Raw genomic sequence first — 14,792 nt, 5'->3', positions numbered from 1 at the left:
CTTCCAAAATTATCTTTTAAATTGACAAACATCATATGTGTAATTTGTGGCACGGGATTGAAAAGATAACTTTTCTCTTGCCATCGACTTCAATATATAACTTTTCAGAAATAAGGTCCCATGGATGTCCACCGGAAAAGGAGGGACTTCGGCTCTCTATCCAATATGTAATATGAAAAATGTGTTATAACACACTTAGCAATATAGAACACAACTAGTAAAAACATACTTGGTTTAAAACACTTTTGTCGTCATACTAGTTCACACTGAAACGAGTTCTTCATTAAAATTCAGAGGGCAATTACATATAAGAAGAAGGAGAAGAAGAAGAACTAAAATAAGTAGTAGAAGAAGAATGAAGCTGCTAACGCTAAATGCTAACGCTAAGGTTACAATAATTGTATTGCTGCGAACAATCACCACGTCATTGAAACATCAACTTTGTTAACATTTTATTTCACCTTGCTACATTACTTTTTAAAGCATATTTAAAAACGGGGACATTTCCGGGGACAGATTGACCAGGGGATGGGCCACCAAAGCCAGGCAGGCCTTTGGTATGATCACCATAGCCATATGAGACCGGACTCGGAGGGCTTTCCTTTGCTTCCAGCTGTCAGATTGTAAACTAAGTCACATGGCTGGGGGCAGATGGCAGCGCTGACAAGGTGTGTTTTATCGCAGCGAGACGCTACAATACATATTGTTGGCTTATCACGTTTATTTGGCCACAACAGAAAAAAAAAACTCTCGCTCTTTCCAGAGGGGCAGGTCAGCCAAAAAGAGTGTTTTAGGAGTTGTAGCCTCAGAAAACCAGATACTTATTTGAAATAAAAACAAAGACATTGTCTAATCTTCATGTTGACATGAAGACTGAATTATATTTTTAAAACATTGAAATTGTTAATATTTTTATGACAAATCCATTGAAGAATATTGAAGTGGCCAAAATCCCCAAGAGTTTGTCTTGTAACTCGATACCTCAAAAGTTATTGTTCTTGGCCACATGTAGAGCTTGGGGCTGGGAAGCAGTTTCAGACTCGCAGTACAAAATCCACTTTTCAACGTTCATTTCCAGCAAACATAAAACAAAATACGAAAACAATATTTAACGTAAACTTAAACAGCAGATCCTAATAATCCGTCTTTTACTAAACATAAGGTTGCGTCTGCGTGTCAATGACGGTATTGCTGTGCCTCCCGTCACACACCGCACCTCCAACTTAAAGCTTTAGCCCCGCCCCCTTCACCTGAGCAAAGCGCACCTCTCACTGAAACAGAAAAATGTATTAATAAAGGTTCAAACTAAACTTCAATGCGGCTCCTACAATATAAAAGCAAATATTTTTGCATCAGTTACTTTAAGGAAAAACAAATAATCAATCTGCATAGACTCAAAGTATCACAAGTATTTAGAATGTCCTCATCAACATTAAACAAAGAGATAAAAACAATATTCTGTTTGATTAAACATGATTCATTTTAGTGAGCACTAATTGCAGTAAATGTTTATGTTCTTTGTAGTAAGTTGTGGTAAAATGTTTGTGTATCAACAATAATTATAAACATAATTATATAAACAGTACGTTGTGTGCTTCTCTTCATATTAATCAAGTATAATGTGAATATCCATGAGAAGATGACGACTGTAGTGAGGAGGACGTGACTCTCTGGAGTTTCTCATTTGATATGAAATGACTCTTTGAGGCTGGCCTCTGCTTGCACCTTTGTGATTTCTTCCCAAGCTGCAGGAATATCAGCGGGCTCTGCATGAAATGCTACAGCCAACTGTTTGTTGTACTTTACCAGTACATATTTCCAGTAGTCTGATGCCTGGAGGCTTGCATCTGGTGGGATTCTCCAGTCTGGAAAAATCTCTTGGTAACGCTTGTAAGGGTGAAATTCCCTGTTTGTAGCATCACACCGAAATTCCCCTTCAGAGATAACAGAGGATGAGCATATGTCAGTGGCAAGCTTGCCCGAGGAACAAAACCTGTATGTACCCAGAGCCTTTGGTCGATGAAGTGAAGCGAAGTGCTCAGTGTGGGCTGTTCCTCCTGCCTCACAAGGCGATGCGCAGAACGGACACTGTTTACCACATCCAATCAGTCTGTTGAAAAGCTCGTTCTGAGGATTCACATGCAGGTTCTTTAGTTTAGTTAGGATGTCTGTTCTTTTAAACTTCTCTCTGAGAGCGTGTGCCATGTCTTTGACAGACTTAAAGAGCCAGTGAGCAAACTGTTCCTGGTCTGCGTTGTTCAGGATCATGAACGCACCAAGAGCACCCTGGGAAATGACCAGTTTGTCACCAAGCTCCTGACAGACAACTTCAACAAAAGACTTTACGTTGCCACTCTTTTCTGTTTTAGCTTTCTGGATAGCATTATTTATGCGGTGGATACATGACTGGAGATGTTGTTCCTCAAACTCTGTAGACCCATTTGAGAAGCATTGCACTATTTTGTTGAGTATCCATTTCTTTACATAACTCTCATATGAGCAGATAAATCTCTGGTACTTCTTAAAGTCATCCTTTGAGGTCAAATCCAGTAAGAGTGAATACTGGAAGGACATTCTTGTGCTGAACTGCTCACTTCTAAGCATTTCCCCAATGATATCAGGACCCAGGGAGCGGTTGACAAACTGTTCGACTGCAGGCTTCAAGCAGTGGTCTGTGAATTCTGCTGCCTTCTTCTGGCACTGGTCTACTTCACAGAACACGTCTTTAAAATCAGCAAGAAACTTTTCTTTGTTTTTGTTCAGACATCTGTAGGGATCATTCTTTTGGATGAAATATTTATGCATCTCCTGAAACCTTCTGGCTGCGTCTGCACAGATGTGCTGTTTCAGAGAGACTTCAAAAGGGATGTCTGTTTCAACTTCCTGATTGTTTTGCAGCCTCTCATCAATCATGTTTAGAACCTCCTCAATGTAGTTATCATGGTAATTACTCTGTCTTTGCATTGTATCAGTCACAAACTGTGAGCAAACTGTTATAATGCTGTCGGCTATTTGTTGAACAGCCTTTGTGTGACTTGAAATGTTAAACATTTGTTTTAGTGCGTCTTTCATTTTTTTGATGATTCCTTCAGCTTTATATTTAAAAGGATCCAGTCCACACTCATTCAGTCTTTTTTCATTTAACAAATCATTTGCGTGACTTCCCTTGGTTGATAGATTTGTTCTCAGGCGGTGAGACACACTGCTGAAAATGTCCACAACCTTCATTTTTGAAAAAGATAGTTCCTTCACTGTTTTAGTCCACATCTTGTCAAATTCTTCGTCCAGCTCTTTCTCTGACATCTTGACTTTTTCCTCCCAACATTCTTCAATCAAAGCACTTACTCTGTTCTCCAACTCCTTTGTGTGGTTCTCCTTGATTCTATCCAGTTCTGTCATCCCCTGTCTGATGTCGGCTGCAGCTGTAAGTTGATTAAACAAAGAGCTTTCCATTTCTCGTCGATGGCTCATTGCGCTGTTTGCAAACTCCTGTCTGTATCCTTCAACAAGATAGACATGACCCTCCGTTTGCTTGAAGTACTGTTCCAGATTTCCAAGAAGCTTTGTCTCCCATTTAGACAGCTCAGTCAAAGCTTCGTTTTTCAATAGCATGAGAAGTTCTCTCATGTCAGATATGTTGGATTTATCAGCAGCTGTACCGAAGTTGGAGATTCTTGTTTCAGCTTGGGTAACCCATGTGTACATTTCTTTTTTGAACTCCCATTCCCATTTGTTGAATTCTGTGCACAGCTTCATGTATGCATCAGCCACGAGACTGTTTCTGAAACTGAAAATGAAGTTTTCATGTTTTACTGCCGTCCACAGACTCTTCATCCACTCAGTAAACTCTGAGATATTATTAGCTGATGATCCACAACTTCCCAAAATGGTGATTATGTTCTTCTTGAGCTCATAGACAGCCTCGCTGTAGCCGGCATTGACTGCTGCCATCGGTGGGTTTCCATTCCAGAGTCCAGGAATGTAACAGTTTCCAGTGTCTGGACTGTACTCCATCACGTCAGTGAAGCTCATGTTCTCTTTTTTCTTTTCCATTTTGCCTGCTGCCTGGGTCATCTCGTTTAACTGTTCCAGGAGCAGTTTCCTGTCTCGCAGGTTCTTGTCATGGGCTGAAACATCGGACACATTCTGGTGAACAAACTGACATTTTGGCTTTTTTCCCACCTCTTTCATCCTGAGGAAAGCGTGTACAACTATCTGCAGGATGTCCTTCATATCTGTTGAATTCTCCATTGCAATATTCATGATGGTGATATCACTCAGCCCCACAACAAGTGTTGCAAGCTCATTGTCGTGCTCATAGCTATTGTCCAGTTGTGCGAGTTCGGGCGACTTTAAGCCCTCAGTGTCGATGATCACCATGAAGTCACAGTTGAGGTCTTTTTTGACATCTTCGTTGATTTTAATCAGCAACATAAAGGCACCTCGAGTGCATCGACCACTGCTGACTGCAAACTGCACTCCAAACATGGTGTTGAGGAGAGTGGACTTTCCTGTGCTCTGAACTCCAAGAACTGTGACTACCAGGACCTTGTTCCTAGGAGACACCAAGTCGTTGAGCTGAGAGAGAACGTCAGTCACCCATCCGATAGGTATGTTGGATGCTTCTCCATCTACAAGCTCAAGTGGAAATCCATCAAGCATTAATTCTGCACATAGCTTGGGGAGATGCTGTAGTTGTTGACGTGCTAGGTCTGTTTCAGGAAGGGAAAGGGAAGCTTCATAGAGCTGCCCCATCTCACGGAAGAAGTGTTCAGTCCCTAATGAGCTGTTGGAAAGTTGTTGGTCAATGTCCTTTATCTCCTCTTTGTTCTCAGAGTTTTTGGATTTTTCCTTGTACTGCTCCCTGAGGTCAAAGAGTTTTTCTCGAGAAACGTTATCGAGGTTCATTCGCATCCATTTCAGGAAATAGCACCTCTCCATCCTTGGGCTTGATATTGCCTTGATGAAACATGCTATTGCGTTCGACATGTCATAAGAGTTCTGTTTTTTCCGAAGTTGTTTTTTCTCTAACTGAAGATCACTTTTATAGTCTTCTATTTTTTCAGACCCAACTTTTCGAAGCCGGAATTCTTCCTTCTCTAAGCGAGTAAGGTCCTTCCATATTTGGCCTTGCAAGGGAAGCTGAACTTCTTTGTATTCAAGAATGTCTTGAATTTCTGCAGTGATGGAATCTGCATTTTTCTTGGCAGTCTGGCACTCTGGAGAGTCTTCATCAACAGAGATTCCCAGTGCATGGGCAATGGCAGACATTTGTTCAATTCCCATCTTCATCTTTGAGGTTTCAAATACATTGCTGACTTTTTCCCGCAAGCCTTTGACAAATTCTGCATCATTCATGCTCTTAGTCTTTAAAAGGATGTTGCTGTTAGTCAAGTCCAACTTGGTTGCTACTTTTTTTACAGCATCTAAACTGAAAACGTTGCTTTGACGGTTTCCCACCAAGAAGATCTGGGCCTTGTGGTTTTGGTTGGTTAGCAGCTCACACTCAGAGTCCAAAGCGTCAAAGAACACAAAAACTGCTGTAGATGTTTGACACAAGAAAGCAAATTGTGTTTCAAATGAAGCAATGTCCCCACGAAGGTTAGCTACAGCAACTGGCTGATTGAAGACATCCATGTTTTTGTTCCCACAAGGAAGGTACCAAGTCATTTCAACCAATCCATTGGATATTCTCCTTGGACTGTCGCCACCCTCCATGTCGGAGTGAACAAAGGTGTCATGGTTCTGCTGAGAATTGCTCAGAAGCTTATTGAGGATCTCTGACTTGGACAAGGAGCACTCACCCAGTCTCACAAAAGATATCATTGGAAGTTCGGAGACAACAATTCTCTCTTCAATAAATCCCTTGGATTCTGAAAGTGACAGAGGTCTGTAATTTTTAACAATGTCTCTCATGGCCCAAAGCATGAGTGTGCACTGCTTTGTGTCACAGTTGGGAAGCAACAGAGGCACGGAAAACTGACACATGGACATTTTGAGGGCCATTTCCTGCTGTACAAAACCATCAGAGCACAGGAAGAGAGCAGTGATAATATCAAGGGGATTCAGTGTGTCACCTGAATGTGTACCTTTGTCAAGATTATCAAGATCTAAGTGGTCTGCAAAGTTTGACTCGCATGCAGATGTACATTTCACATTCCTAGCTGTCACATTAACCATCATTAGTTTCTTCAAAAAAGACCATGGAAGATCTGGATTACATTTGGCAGGTTCATCAGTAATGGTCTTCTCGTCAATGTTTAGAACTGTGCTTAGGGATAGCTTATCTTCAACGTGGTGATCCAACCCCAGATCCTCCAGTAGGCTCTCTAGGTGTGTCTCTGTTTAAAAAACAAAAAACATGAATATTAAACCCATTATTTTTCTCATCCTCAATCTAATGTTTAGCATTTAGATTTCTACCATGTTACTGAATTTTGCTTTAACACAGTTCAGAAATTAAATCTTGCAAAGATTATGACTATTTAGGGCAGTCAATCAGTAAACTGCTTGTCTAATGCATTGATACAAAACTTCTGTTTCCATTAGTTTTGAAGTTGGTCTCGAATGTCGATTTTTGTGAGACAGAGACATAATAATCTAATGTGCAGCATGCAATGAAATTGATAGAATTATAAAATGACTTGAAAGAGGTGGATAGAGATATTTGTGAGCATCAGAATACAGCAGATTTATTAAATGCTCTTCTGGCCTCTGGGTCTGGAAAGTATCGACACTAATCAATAACTGGCCAATAATTGGTGCTGGATATATTGTGCCATCTTGAGGGCCAGTATCCCATGGTCAGTATGAACTCTAGCTTTCACCAACTCATAGACAAAGATACTATTTTGAATGATTTTATGTTGAATGACTGTAAAACCACCCAAAAAATAGAGACTCTTGCAATCCTGTGCAATAAACCTGCAATGTGAGATATAAACACCATCTGTAATTTCGCTCGTGGCTAATTCAGAGGCTTAGCGTAAGCTTTGTGGGTTTTTTTGCAAAAAAAAAAAAAATGGGATCAGTTAGCCGAGTTTCTTCCTGTTTCATGGATATAAAACATTACATTAAATTACATTGCATTTAGCTATCGCTTTTATCCAAAGCGACTTACAATAAGTGCATTCGACCAGGAAGATACAAACTAGAAGAAAACAGAATCATATCAGTTCATCAGGTTTCATAGAGCCAAAACATTTCAAGTGCTACTCAACTGGCTTTAGATAAGCCAGTCCTTTATTAGTATATAAGTGCTTTGTTAGTAATTCTATCTCTGGAAGTGGAGTCTAAAGAGATGAGTTTTCAGTCTGAAGAAGATGTGTAAGCTTTCTGCTGTCCTGATTTCAATGGGGAGCTCATTCCACCATTTTGGAGCCAGGATAGCAAACCCACGTGTTTCTGCTGATGGGAACTTGGGTTCCCCTCGCAGTGCGGGTGCAGCGAGCTGTTTGGCTGATGCAGAGCGGAGTGCACGTGCTGGGGTGTACGGTTTAATCATGTCCTGGATGTAGGAAGGGCCAGATCCATTCGCAGCATGGTACGCAAGTACCAGTGTCTTGAAGTGGATTCTAGCAGTTACTGGAAGCCAGTGAAGGGAGCGGAGGAGCGGCGTGGTGTGGGAACATTTAGGAAGGTTGAAGACCAGACGAGCCGCTGCATTCTGGATGAGCTGCAGAGGTCGGATGGCACATGCAGGTAGACCAGCCAGGAGGGAGTTTCAGTAGTCTAGGCGTGAGATGACGAGAGCCTGGACCAGAACCTGCGTCTCTTTCTGGGTCAGCTGGGGACGTATCCTCCTGATGTTGTAAAGAGTGTATCTGCAGCAGCGGGTTGTAGCAGCGATGTTTGCAGTGAAGGACAGTTTGTTATCTAGGGTCACACCCAGATTCCTTTCAGTCTGAGTCGGGGAAACAACAGAGGGGCCAATGTTGATTGTTAGGTCAAGAGTGGGACAATCTTTTCCCGGAAGGAAAAGCAGTTCAGTCTTGTCAAGGTTGAGCTTGAGGTGATGAGCAGACATCCACCGAGAGATGTCTGCTAGGCAAGCAGAGATGCGTGCGACGACCTGGGTCTCTGAGCGGGGAAAGGACAGAATTAGTTGGGTGTCGTCAGCGTAGCAGTGGTATGAAAAACCATGCGGGCTAATGACCGATCCGAGCAAGTTTGTGTACAAGGAGAAGAGGAGGGGACCAAGAAAAGAGCCCTGAGGGACCCCTGTAGTTAATTGACAAGGGTCGGACTCCGACCCTCTCCAAGTTACCCTGTAGGTGGTCTTTGAGGTCTGAGGTGAGGAGGGAAAGTGCAGAGCCTGAAACTCCAAGTTCTTGGAGAGTGTGAAGGAGGATCTGATGGTTCACCGTGTCGAATGCAGCAGACAGTCATAGTTTATTAAATATTAAGAAGCCCTCAGACGCTGTTTCCTGCAGATGATGCGTTTTTCTGCCCGGTGGCGGGGTTCAACAGGTTAAGGGAATTAAAATGCCCACCATAATGTAATCTGCATTCTTCTATAGGCAACTCTGAAAAGTCTTTATCAACCCAGAAGCATGTTCACTTAAAGCCATCTTCTCAATTCAAATCTTCATCTTTGGGTCAACATATTTGACATTGTCTTGCAATAATGATTTTATTTGACTTACTTGTGTTGGCAGATGTTACAGTTGGCTTGCTTATTCTTCCATTCCGAAGTTTTGTAGAAACCAGTAGAAAGTAGCACTCCCCTGGCTTCAGGTTGTTGAATGTCATCTTGTTTGTGTCTGTTGTCTCTTGCACACTGTCTCCCTCACTGCAACAAGTTACAATGTAACTCTCCACTTCACCAGCAGGGGTGTCCCAATGCAGAGACAGTGACTTCCTGCTGACCTTGTCGACTGTAATCTGCACAGGAGGGCTGGGCTCCATGGGAACATATAAAGGTTTCACTGAAACTGAAAATTCATATTCTGTCAATCTTTGTCTGCATTTTAAAGTGCTGTTTTAATGCCAAGTAAAAAATGTGTAGTGACCCTTGTTTGTCTGAAACTAACTTTTCTTTACTTTTTTTACAATGTAAGAAGTAGATTTGTTAAGGAAGTGATCCAAAAGATTCAGAAACCACTTCAAACATAATAGATTTGAATGGATTTGTTTTTCAGATTTACCTGTGAAGACAGATAGCGAGGCTGCTTTACTTTGATTTGCATTGTCTGCAATCCTTGTGATGCTGAAGGTATACTCAGTGTCAGGGACCAGTCCATCAACCTTCACAGGGCTGGAGCCTCTGTGTTTTTCACAGGAGTAATCTAACTGTAGTCTAAACCCAGCAGAGTTTTCAGTGGGTGGAAAGCCAAGAGAATCTGTCTTCTGGTCAGAATGAAGAACTCTTACTTCCCCTGGTAGAGGAACATCTGTCATAAGAGAAGAAAAGTACATCTCAGTATCTTTACATATCTTTGCATATATATTTATTACAATAGATCAGTTATTGACAGTCACACTTACGGTCCGACTTTGGTGCTGCTGGAGTGTTCTTTCCTTCCTCACAGCACGCGTCAGGGAAGGAATCTGATGCGTCATAATGTTCCTTGGTAATAAAAAAAAGTGTTTTAATTGACATAGTAATGAGTTCATTAATGATACCTATTCACAATAGTGTCTATGACAACATCTATTTGTACTGAAATGTTTTAGTTATTTAATAGTTTACCTCCTCGTCAGAGCTATCCATTGCAGAAACACTGTCAGCCATCCCACACTCTCCAGATTATTTAAACAGCTTCTCACTGAAAACATTGAAAAGAGTCCTTTAATAACATCTACTCCAACAACTATGTAACACAAACATCACAGAGAAAAAAAACATCAGCAGACTATATGAGCCATGAAGGCAAGATTAAACGTGATGAGTTAGGAACGGGCAGGACTCTGACCCAGCCCAGCCCACAACAATTTGTGCCATGCAGTGGTGTATTGCTATTGGTTTAAGTACCTGTGCCACCTGACTCGTGCATTCGTGCATGTGCTCAGGTTTTGCTGGTTGAGAATGTTATGTAACCACTGTCACTTAACAATCTCCATACAGAATCAACACTATAGGAGTGTCAGTAAACCAGTTTGCATAGTTCCATGACTCATTGTGGGTGAATCTTACAGTATCTGCTACCCACACCTTCACTTCATGAATCCCTGTGTCATGTGAAGGCAGAAAGAATGATACATCGTATTTATTAACCTTTTAGTTGTAGACACACGTTTCCATTAGCGCCATTTCCTCTTAGTGTGCAACCTAAATGATGATGTTAAATCAAAGGAACAACATATTGTAACGGACTGGTTATAATGTTGATGTTTGATGTGTTTTGTTGTTCAGAGTTTGTTTGCATTTTGCAGTGTCAGTGAACGTGTCACTGTTTTTGATGGACGGTTCTTGTGACCTGTGGCTGTGGGGTGGGTGGGAGAGTGTTGTCTGGTTGGTTGGGTGTGGAGGAGGGTGGTTCCTGGAGGGAGAGACGGGCAATGCTATAGGGGAGCGCTAAGTATTTGAGTGAGAGTAAGGATTTTAACAGAGTTAGTGGATAGTTTTGGCGTGGTTACGGTCAACCTGTGATCTTTATAATAAACTTCCGGATAAAGGACAAACTAAGCCTCCCTGTGTTTCTATAGCGATACTCTACAATCAGGGTTCAAGTTATGTGGGAGCCAATGGGAGCTGAGCTCCCATAAGGAGGGGTCTGAGCTCCCACGGACGCAGTGAAATCATACATCTGTGGGGGTCGCTAATACATTACCAACAACCATTATTTTAATCACAAATAATGCATGTGTCAATGTAACGAGTATTCTTTACATTAACGAGGTAAATAGGCAAAAACAAAAACGAGTTTTCCAAAATAACTACGCATCTCTTGAATGACGATATGCCTGCACTTCACCTCCAAGTTGCGCAATACATTATTGCGCAGTCTATGCCTGTGAGCGTGCTGCGCGAGCCGAGATGATGTTTGTGTGCGTATGTAACGGAGTTCAAAATGTGTAGACATCATTATTAGTTATAAATTACGATTTATAATAGGTTGTGAATTTTATTTTTATGAGATTGTTTCCTTTTGATGTTTTTGAGTTATGTTTCTGGTGGGAACACTTTCCCGTCGCACATCTTTTCCATTTCCTGTATGTCATTTCCGCTTTCCCCTCACATTGAAGTGAGTGTAAGCTGTGCTGGGAGAGGTGTTACAAATCATTTTTGTGTGATGAACCGGCTGTTTGGGTTGATGGAAGTCATGTGTGTTGTTGAGTGTTAATTTGGGTACATTGTTGACCCGTTTTTGTTTGGTTTCCGCCGTAGGAAATTGTATTTTTTTTGTGATATCTGTTGTGTGGTTTTGGCGGGAATTAGACGCGATCTGCGTCATTGTCTTTGTTTACATGTTAACCTTTCTTTTCTTTTGTAAAGATGTGCTGCGTGGATTCAATGAGAATATTGTTTTTGTTCTCAGGTATGTTTGTGTTTGTATTTTTGTGTGATTACTTAATAAGATGTTCTTGTTCATTTAAGAATTTCTTAATCTATAAATAAGCTAGTATGCATGAATAAATACTAAAGGGACATTGAAGTGAGTGCTGCGGAGGATGTGCAGCGTGGATTCAAGGAGAATATTGTTTTTGTTCTCAGTCCTCAGAATAAATGCCAGAAAACACCCCAGATGCTTCGCTGTCGTTAATTGGAGGATAACAGGTCGCTTACAGTTGTGACCCGTTACACGTTGTTGAACCTTTTCATATATACATTTGTAGTAGAAGGGTGTGTGTGTGTGTGTGTGTGTGTGTGTGTGTGTGTGTGTGTGTGTGTGTGTGTGTGTGTGTGTGTGTGTGTGTGTGTGTGTGTGTGTGTGTGTGTGTGTGTGTGTGTTAGAATTTGCATCCCCGTGTTATTTCAGCCAAGACAAGTGTTCCCCGCGAGGTGCATGCAAAACACGGCATAACACCCGTTGTTCTGTGATATTGGATAACACACAGATGACAAGTATCAATCGACTCAATCTGTGTAAGGCCAGGGAAAGCCCAACATAAAACTATTTATGGGTCTTAAAGAGAGAATTTAAACAATAATTGACAAAGAAAATGTTGCCTACCTTTGTGGAGTAACCATGTTAGAAACGATACCTCTTCTTTTACCCCGGTGTGTTTAACTACTGTAGGCTATATGCAATATTTTGTCGAGCCTATATCTGTCCTGAGTCAGGATTGCATTTCTCTAGCGATGCCAAACCTTTTTGAGGCCTCTCCTTTTGTAATTCCTAGTGCAGTGCATTAACTTTCTGTTTTGTTTCCCAGAAACAATGGGGATGGGAATCTGATCATAATATTTCTTGGTAATAAAAAAATGTTTTTTTCTTGAAATAGTAATGACTTCATTAATGATACCTATTCACAATAGTTTCTATGACAACATCTATTTGTACTGAAATGTTTTAGTTATTTAATAGTTTACCTCCTCGTCAGAGCTTTCCATTGCAGAAACACTCTCAGCACTCCATCCCACACTCTCCAGGTTGTTCAAACAGCTTCTCACTGAAAACATTGAAAAGAATCCTGTAACATCTACTCCAACAACTATGTAACACAAAAATCACAGAGAAAAAAAACATCAGCACACTATATGAGCCATGAAGGCAAGATTAAACGTGATGAGTTAGGAATGGGCTGGACTCTGACCCAGCCCAGCCCACAACAATTCGTGCCATGCAGTGGTGTATTGCTATTGGTTTAAGTACCTGTGCCACCTGACTCGTGCATTCGTGCATGTGCTCAGGTTTTGCTGGTTGAGAATGTTATGTAACCATTGTCACTTAACACCTCCATACAGAATCAACACTATAGGAGTGTCAGTAAACCAGTTTGCATAGTTCCATGACTCATTGTGGGTGAATCTTACAGTATCTGCTACCCACACCTTCACTTCATGAATCCCTGTGTCATGTGAAGGCAGAAAGAATGATACATCGTATTTATTAACCTTTTAGTTGTAGACACACGTTTGCATTAGCGCCATTTCCTCTTAGTGTGCAACCTAAATGATGATGTTAAATCAAAGGAACAACATATTGTAACGGACTGGTTATAATGTTGATGTTTGATGTGTTTTGTTGTTCAGAGTTTGTTTGCATTTTGCAGTGTCAGTGAACGTGTCACTGTTTTTGATGGACGGTTCTTGTGACCTGTGGCTGTGGGGTGGGTGGGAGAGTGTTGTCTGGTTGGTTGGGTGTGGAGGAGGGTGGTTCCTGGAGGGAGAGACGGGGAATGCTAGGAGAGAGCTAAGTATGTGAGTGAGAGTAAGGGTTTTAACAGAGTTAGTGGGTAGTTTTGGCGTGGTTAGGGTCAACCTGTGATCTTTATAATAAACTTCCGGATAAAGGACAAACTAAGCCTCCCTGTGTTTCTATAGCGACACACTACAATCGAGTTCGAGTTATGTGGGAGCCAATGGGAGCTGAGCTCCCATAAGGAGGGGTCTGAGCTCCCACGGACGCAGTGAAATCATCTGTGGGGGTCGTTAATTGTTACGTGCCGCAGTTGGTTGGGGGGGGTGTGTGTGTGTGTGTGTGTGTGTGTGTGTGTGTGTGTGTCTCTGATTGTCTCCAGGTGCAGCCTCTCCCCCAGGTGCAGCCTCTCCCCCAGGTGCTCCCAATCCCCAATCAGGGCCTCCATAAAGGACCTGAGGAAGGCTGCAGTGGCCTCTCTCCTTCTCCTCTGGCTGCATGTGTGCAGCATGATGTCTCTGTGTGAGGCCTGTATTCTTGTGAATTGTTTGGGGATGTGCTCCAGTTTACCTTTTTGTGTATTGTTCATTTTAGTTAGCTTTGCAAGTTGGCTGGTGAGCCCTTTTTCTTTTGTCCATTAAAGCCTCACTTTCTGGCTTCAGCAGACAGTTGAACCTTTTCATATTTAAGTTTGTAGCAGAGGGTTGCTACTGTGTACCGACCCTTGTCAATTAACTATAGGGGTCCCTCAGGGCTCTGTTCTTGGTCCCCTCCTCTTCTCCTTGTACACAAACTCGCTCGGATCGGTCATTAGCCCGCATGGTTTTTCATACCACTGCTACGCTGACGACACCCAACTAATTCTGTCCTTTCCCCGCTCAGAGACCCAGGTCGTCGCACGCATCTCTGCTTGTCTAGCTGACATCTCTCAGTGGATGTCTGCTCATCACCTCAAGCTCAACCTTGACAAGACTGAACTGCTTTTCCTTCCGGGAAAAGATTGTCCCACTCTTGACCTAACAATCAACATCGGCCCCTCTGTTGTTTCCCCGACTCAGACTGAAAGGAATCTGGGTGTGACCCTAGATAACAAACTGTCCTTCACTGCAAACATCGCTGCTACAACCCACTGCTGCAGATACACTCTTTACAACATCAGGAGGATACGTCCCCAGCTGACCCAGAAAGCAACGCAGGTTCTGGTCCAGGCTCTCGTCATCTCACGCCTAGACTACTGCAACTCCCTCCTGGCTGGTCTACCTGCATGTGCCATCCAACCTCTGCAGCTCATCCAGAATGCAGCGGCTCGTCTGGTCTTCAACCTTCCTAAATGTTCCCACACCACACCGCTCCTCCGCTCCCTTCACTGGCTTCCAGTAACTGCTAGAATCCACTTCAAGACACTGGTACTTGCGTACCATGCTGTGAATGGATCTGGCCCTTCCTACATCCAGGACATGGTTAAACCGTACACCCCAGCACGTGCACTCCGCTCTGCATCACCCAAACAGCTCGCTGCACCCGCACTGCGAGGGGGACCCAAGTTCC

General features: G+C 42.4%; 1 protein-coding gene across 2 annotated transcripts; it reads right to left on the bottom strand.

The window, feature by feature from the left end:
- Positions 1–439: 439 nt before the first annotated feature.
- Positions 440–12,735, bottom strand: LOC307044456 (interferon-induced very large GTPase 1-like). 2 transcript variants are annotated; one of them, XM_079689702.1, is made up of 6 exons: positions 12,476–12,735; positions 9,692–9,767; positions 9,487–9,568; positions 9,147–9,392; positions 8,646–8,933; positions 440–6,341 (listed from the first exon to the last, which is right to left on the bottom strand). In XM_079689702.1, the coding sequence occupies exons 2-6, from the start codon at positions 9,731–9,733 to the stop codon at positions 1,681–1,683; spliced, it is 5,319 nt and encodes a 1,772-aa protein (XP_079545828.1). In that variant the 5' UTR covers positions 9,734–9,767; positions 12,476–12,735; the 3' UTR covers positions 440–1,680. The 2 variants fall into 2 exon arrangements, with proteins under 2 accessions (XP_079545828.1, XP_079545829.1); XM_079689703.1 differs by having other exon boundaries at positions 8,646–8,927.
- Between the last annotated feature and the right edge of the window lie 2,057 nt (positions 12,736–14,792).

This window comes from Notothenia rossii (genome assembly GCF_949606895.1).
Source record: "Notothenia rossii genome assembly, chromosome: 1".
Classification (NCBI taxonomy): Eukaryota; Metazoa; Chordata; class Actinopteri; order Perciformes; family Nototheniidae; genus Notothenia; species Notothenia rossii.
This window is presented reverse-complemented; position numbering and strand designations above follow the sequence as displayed.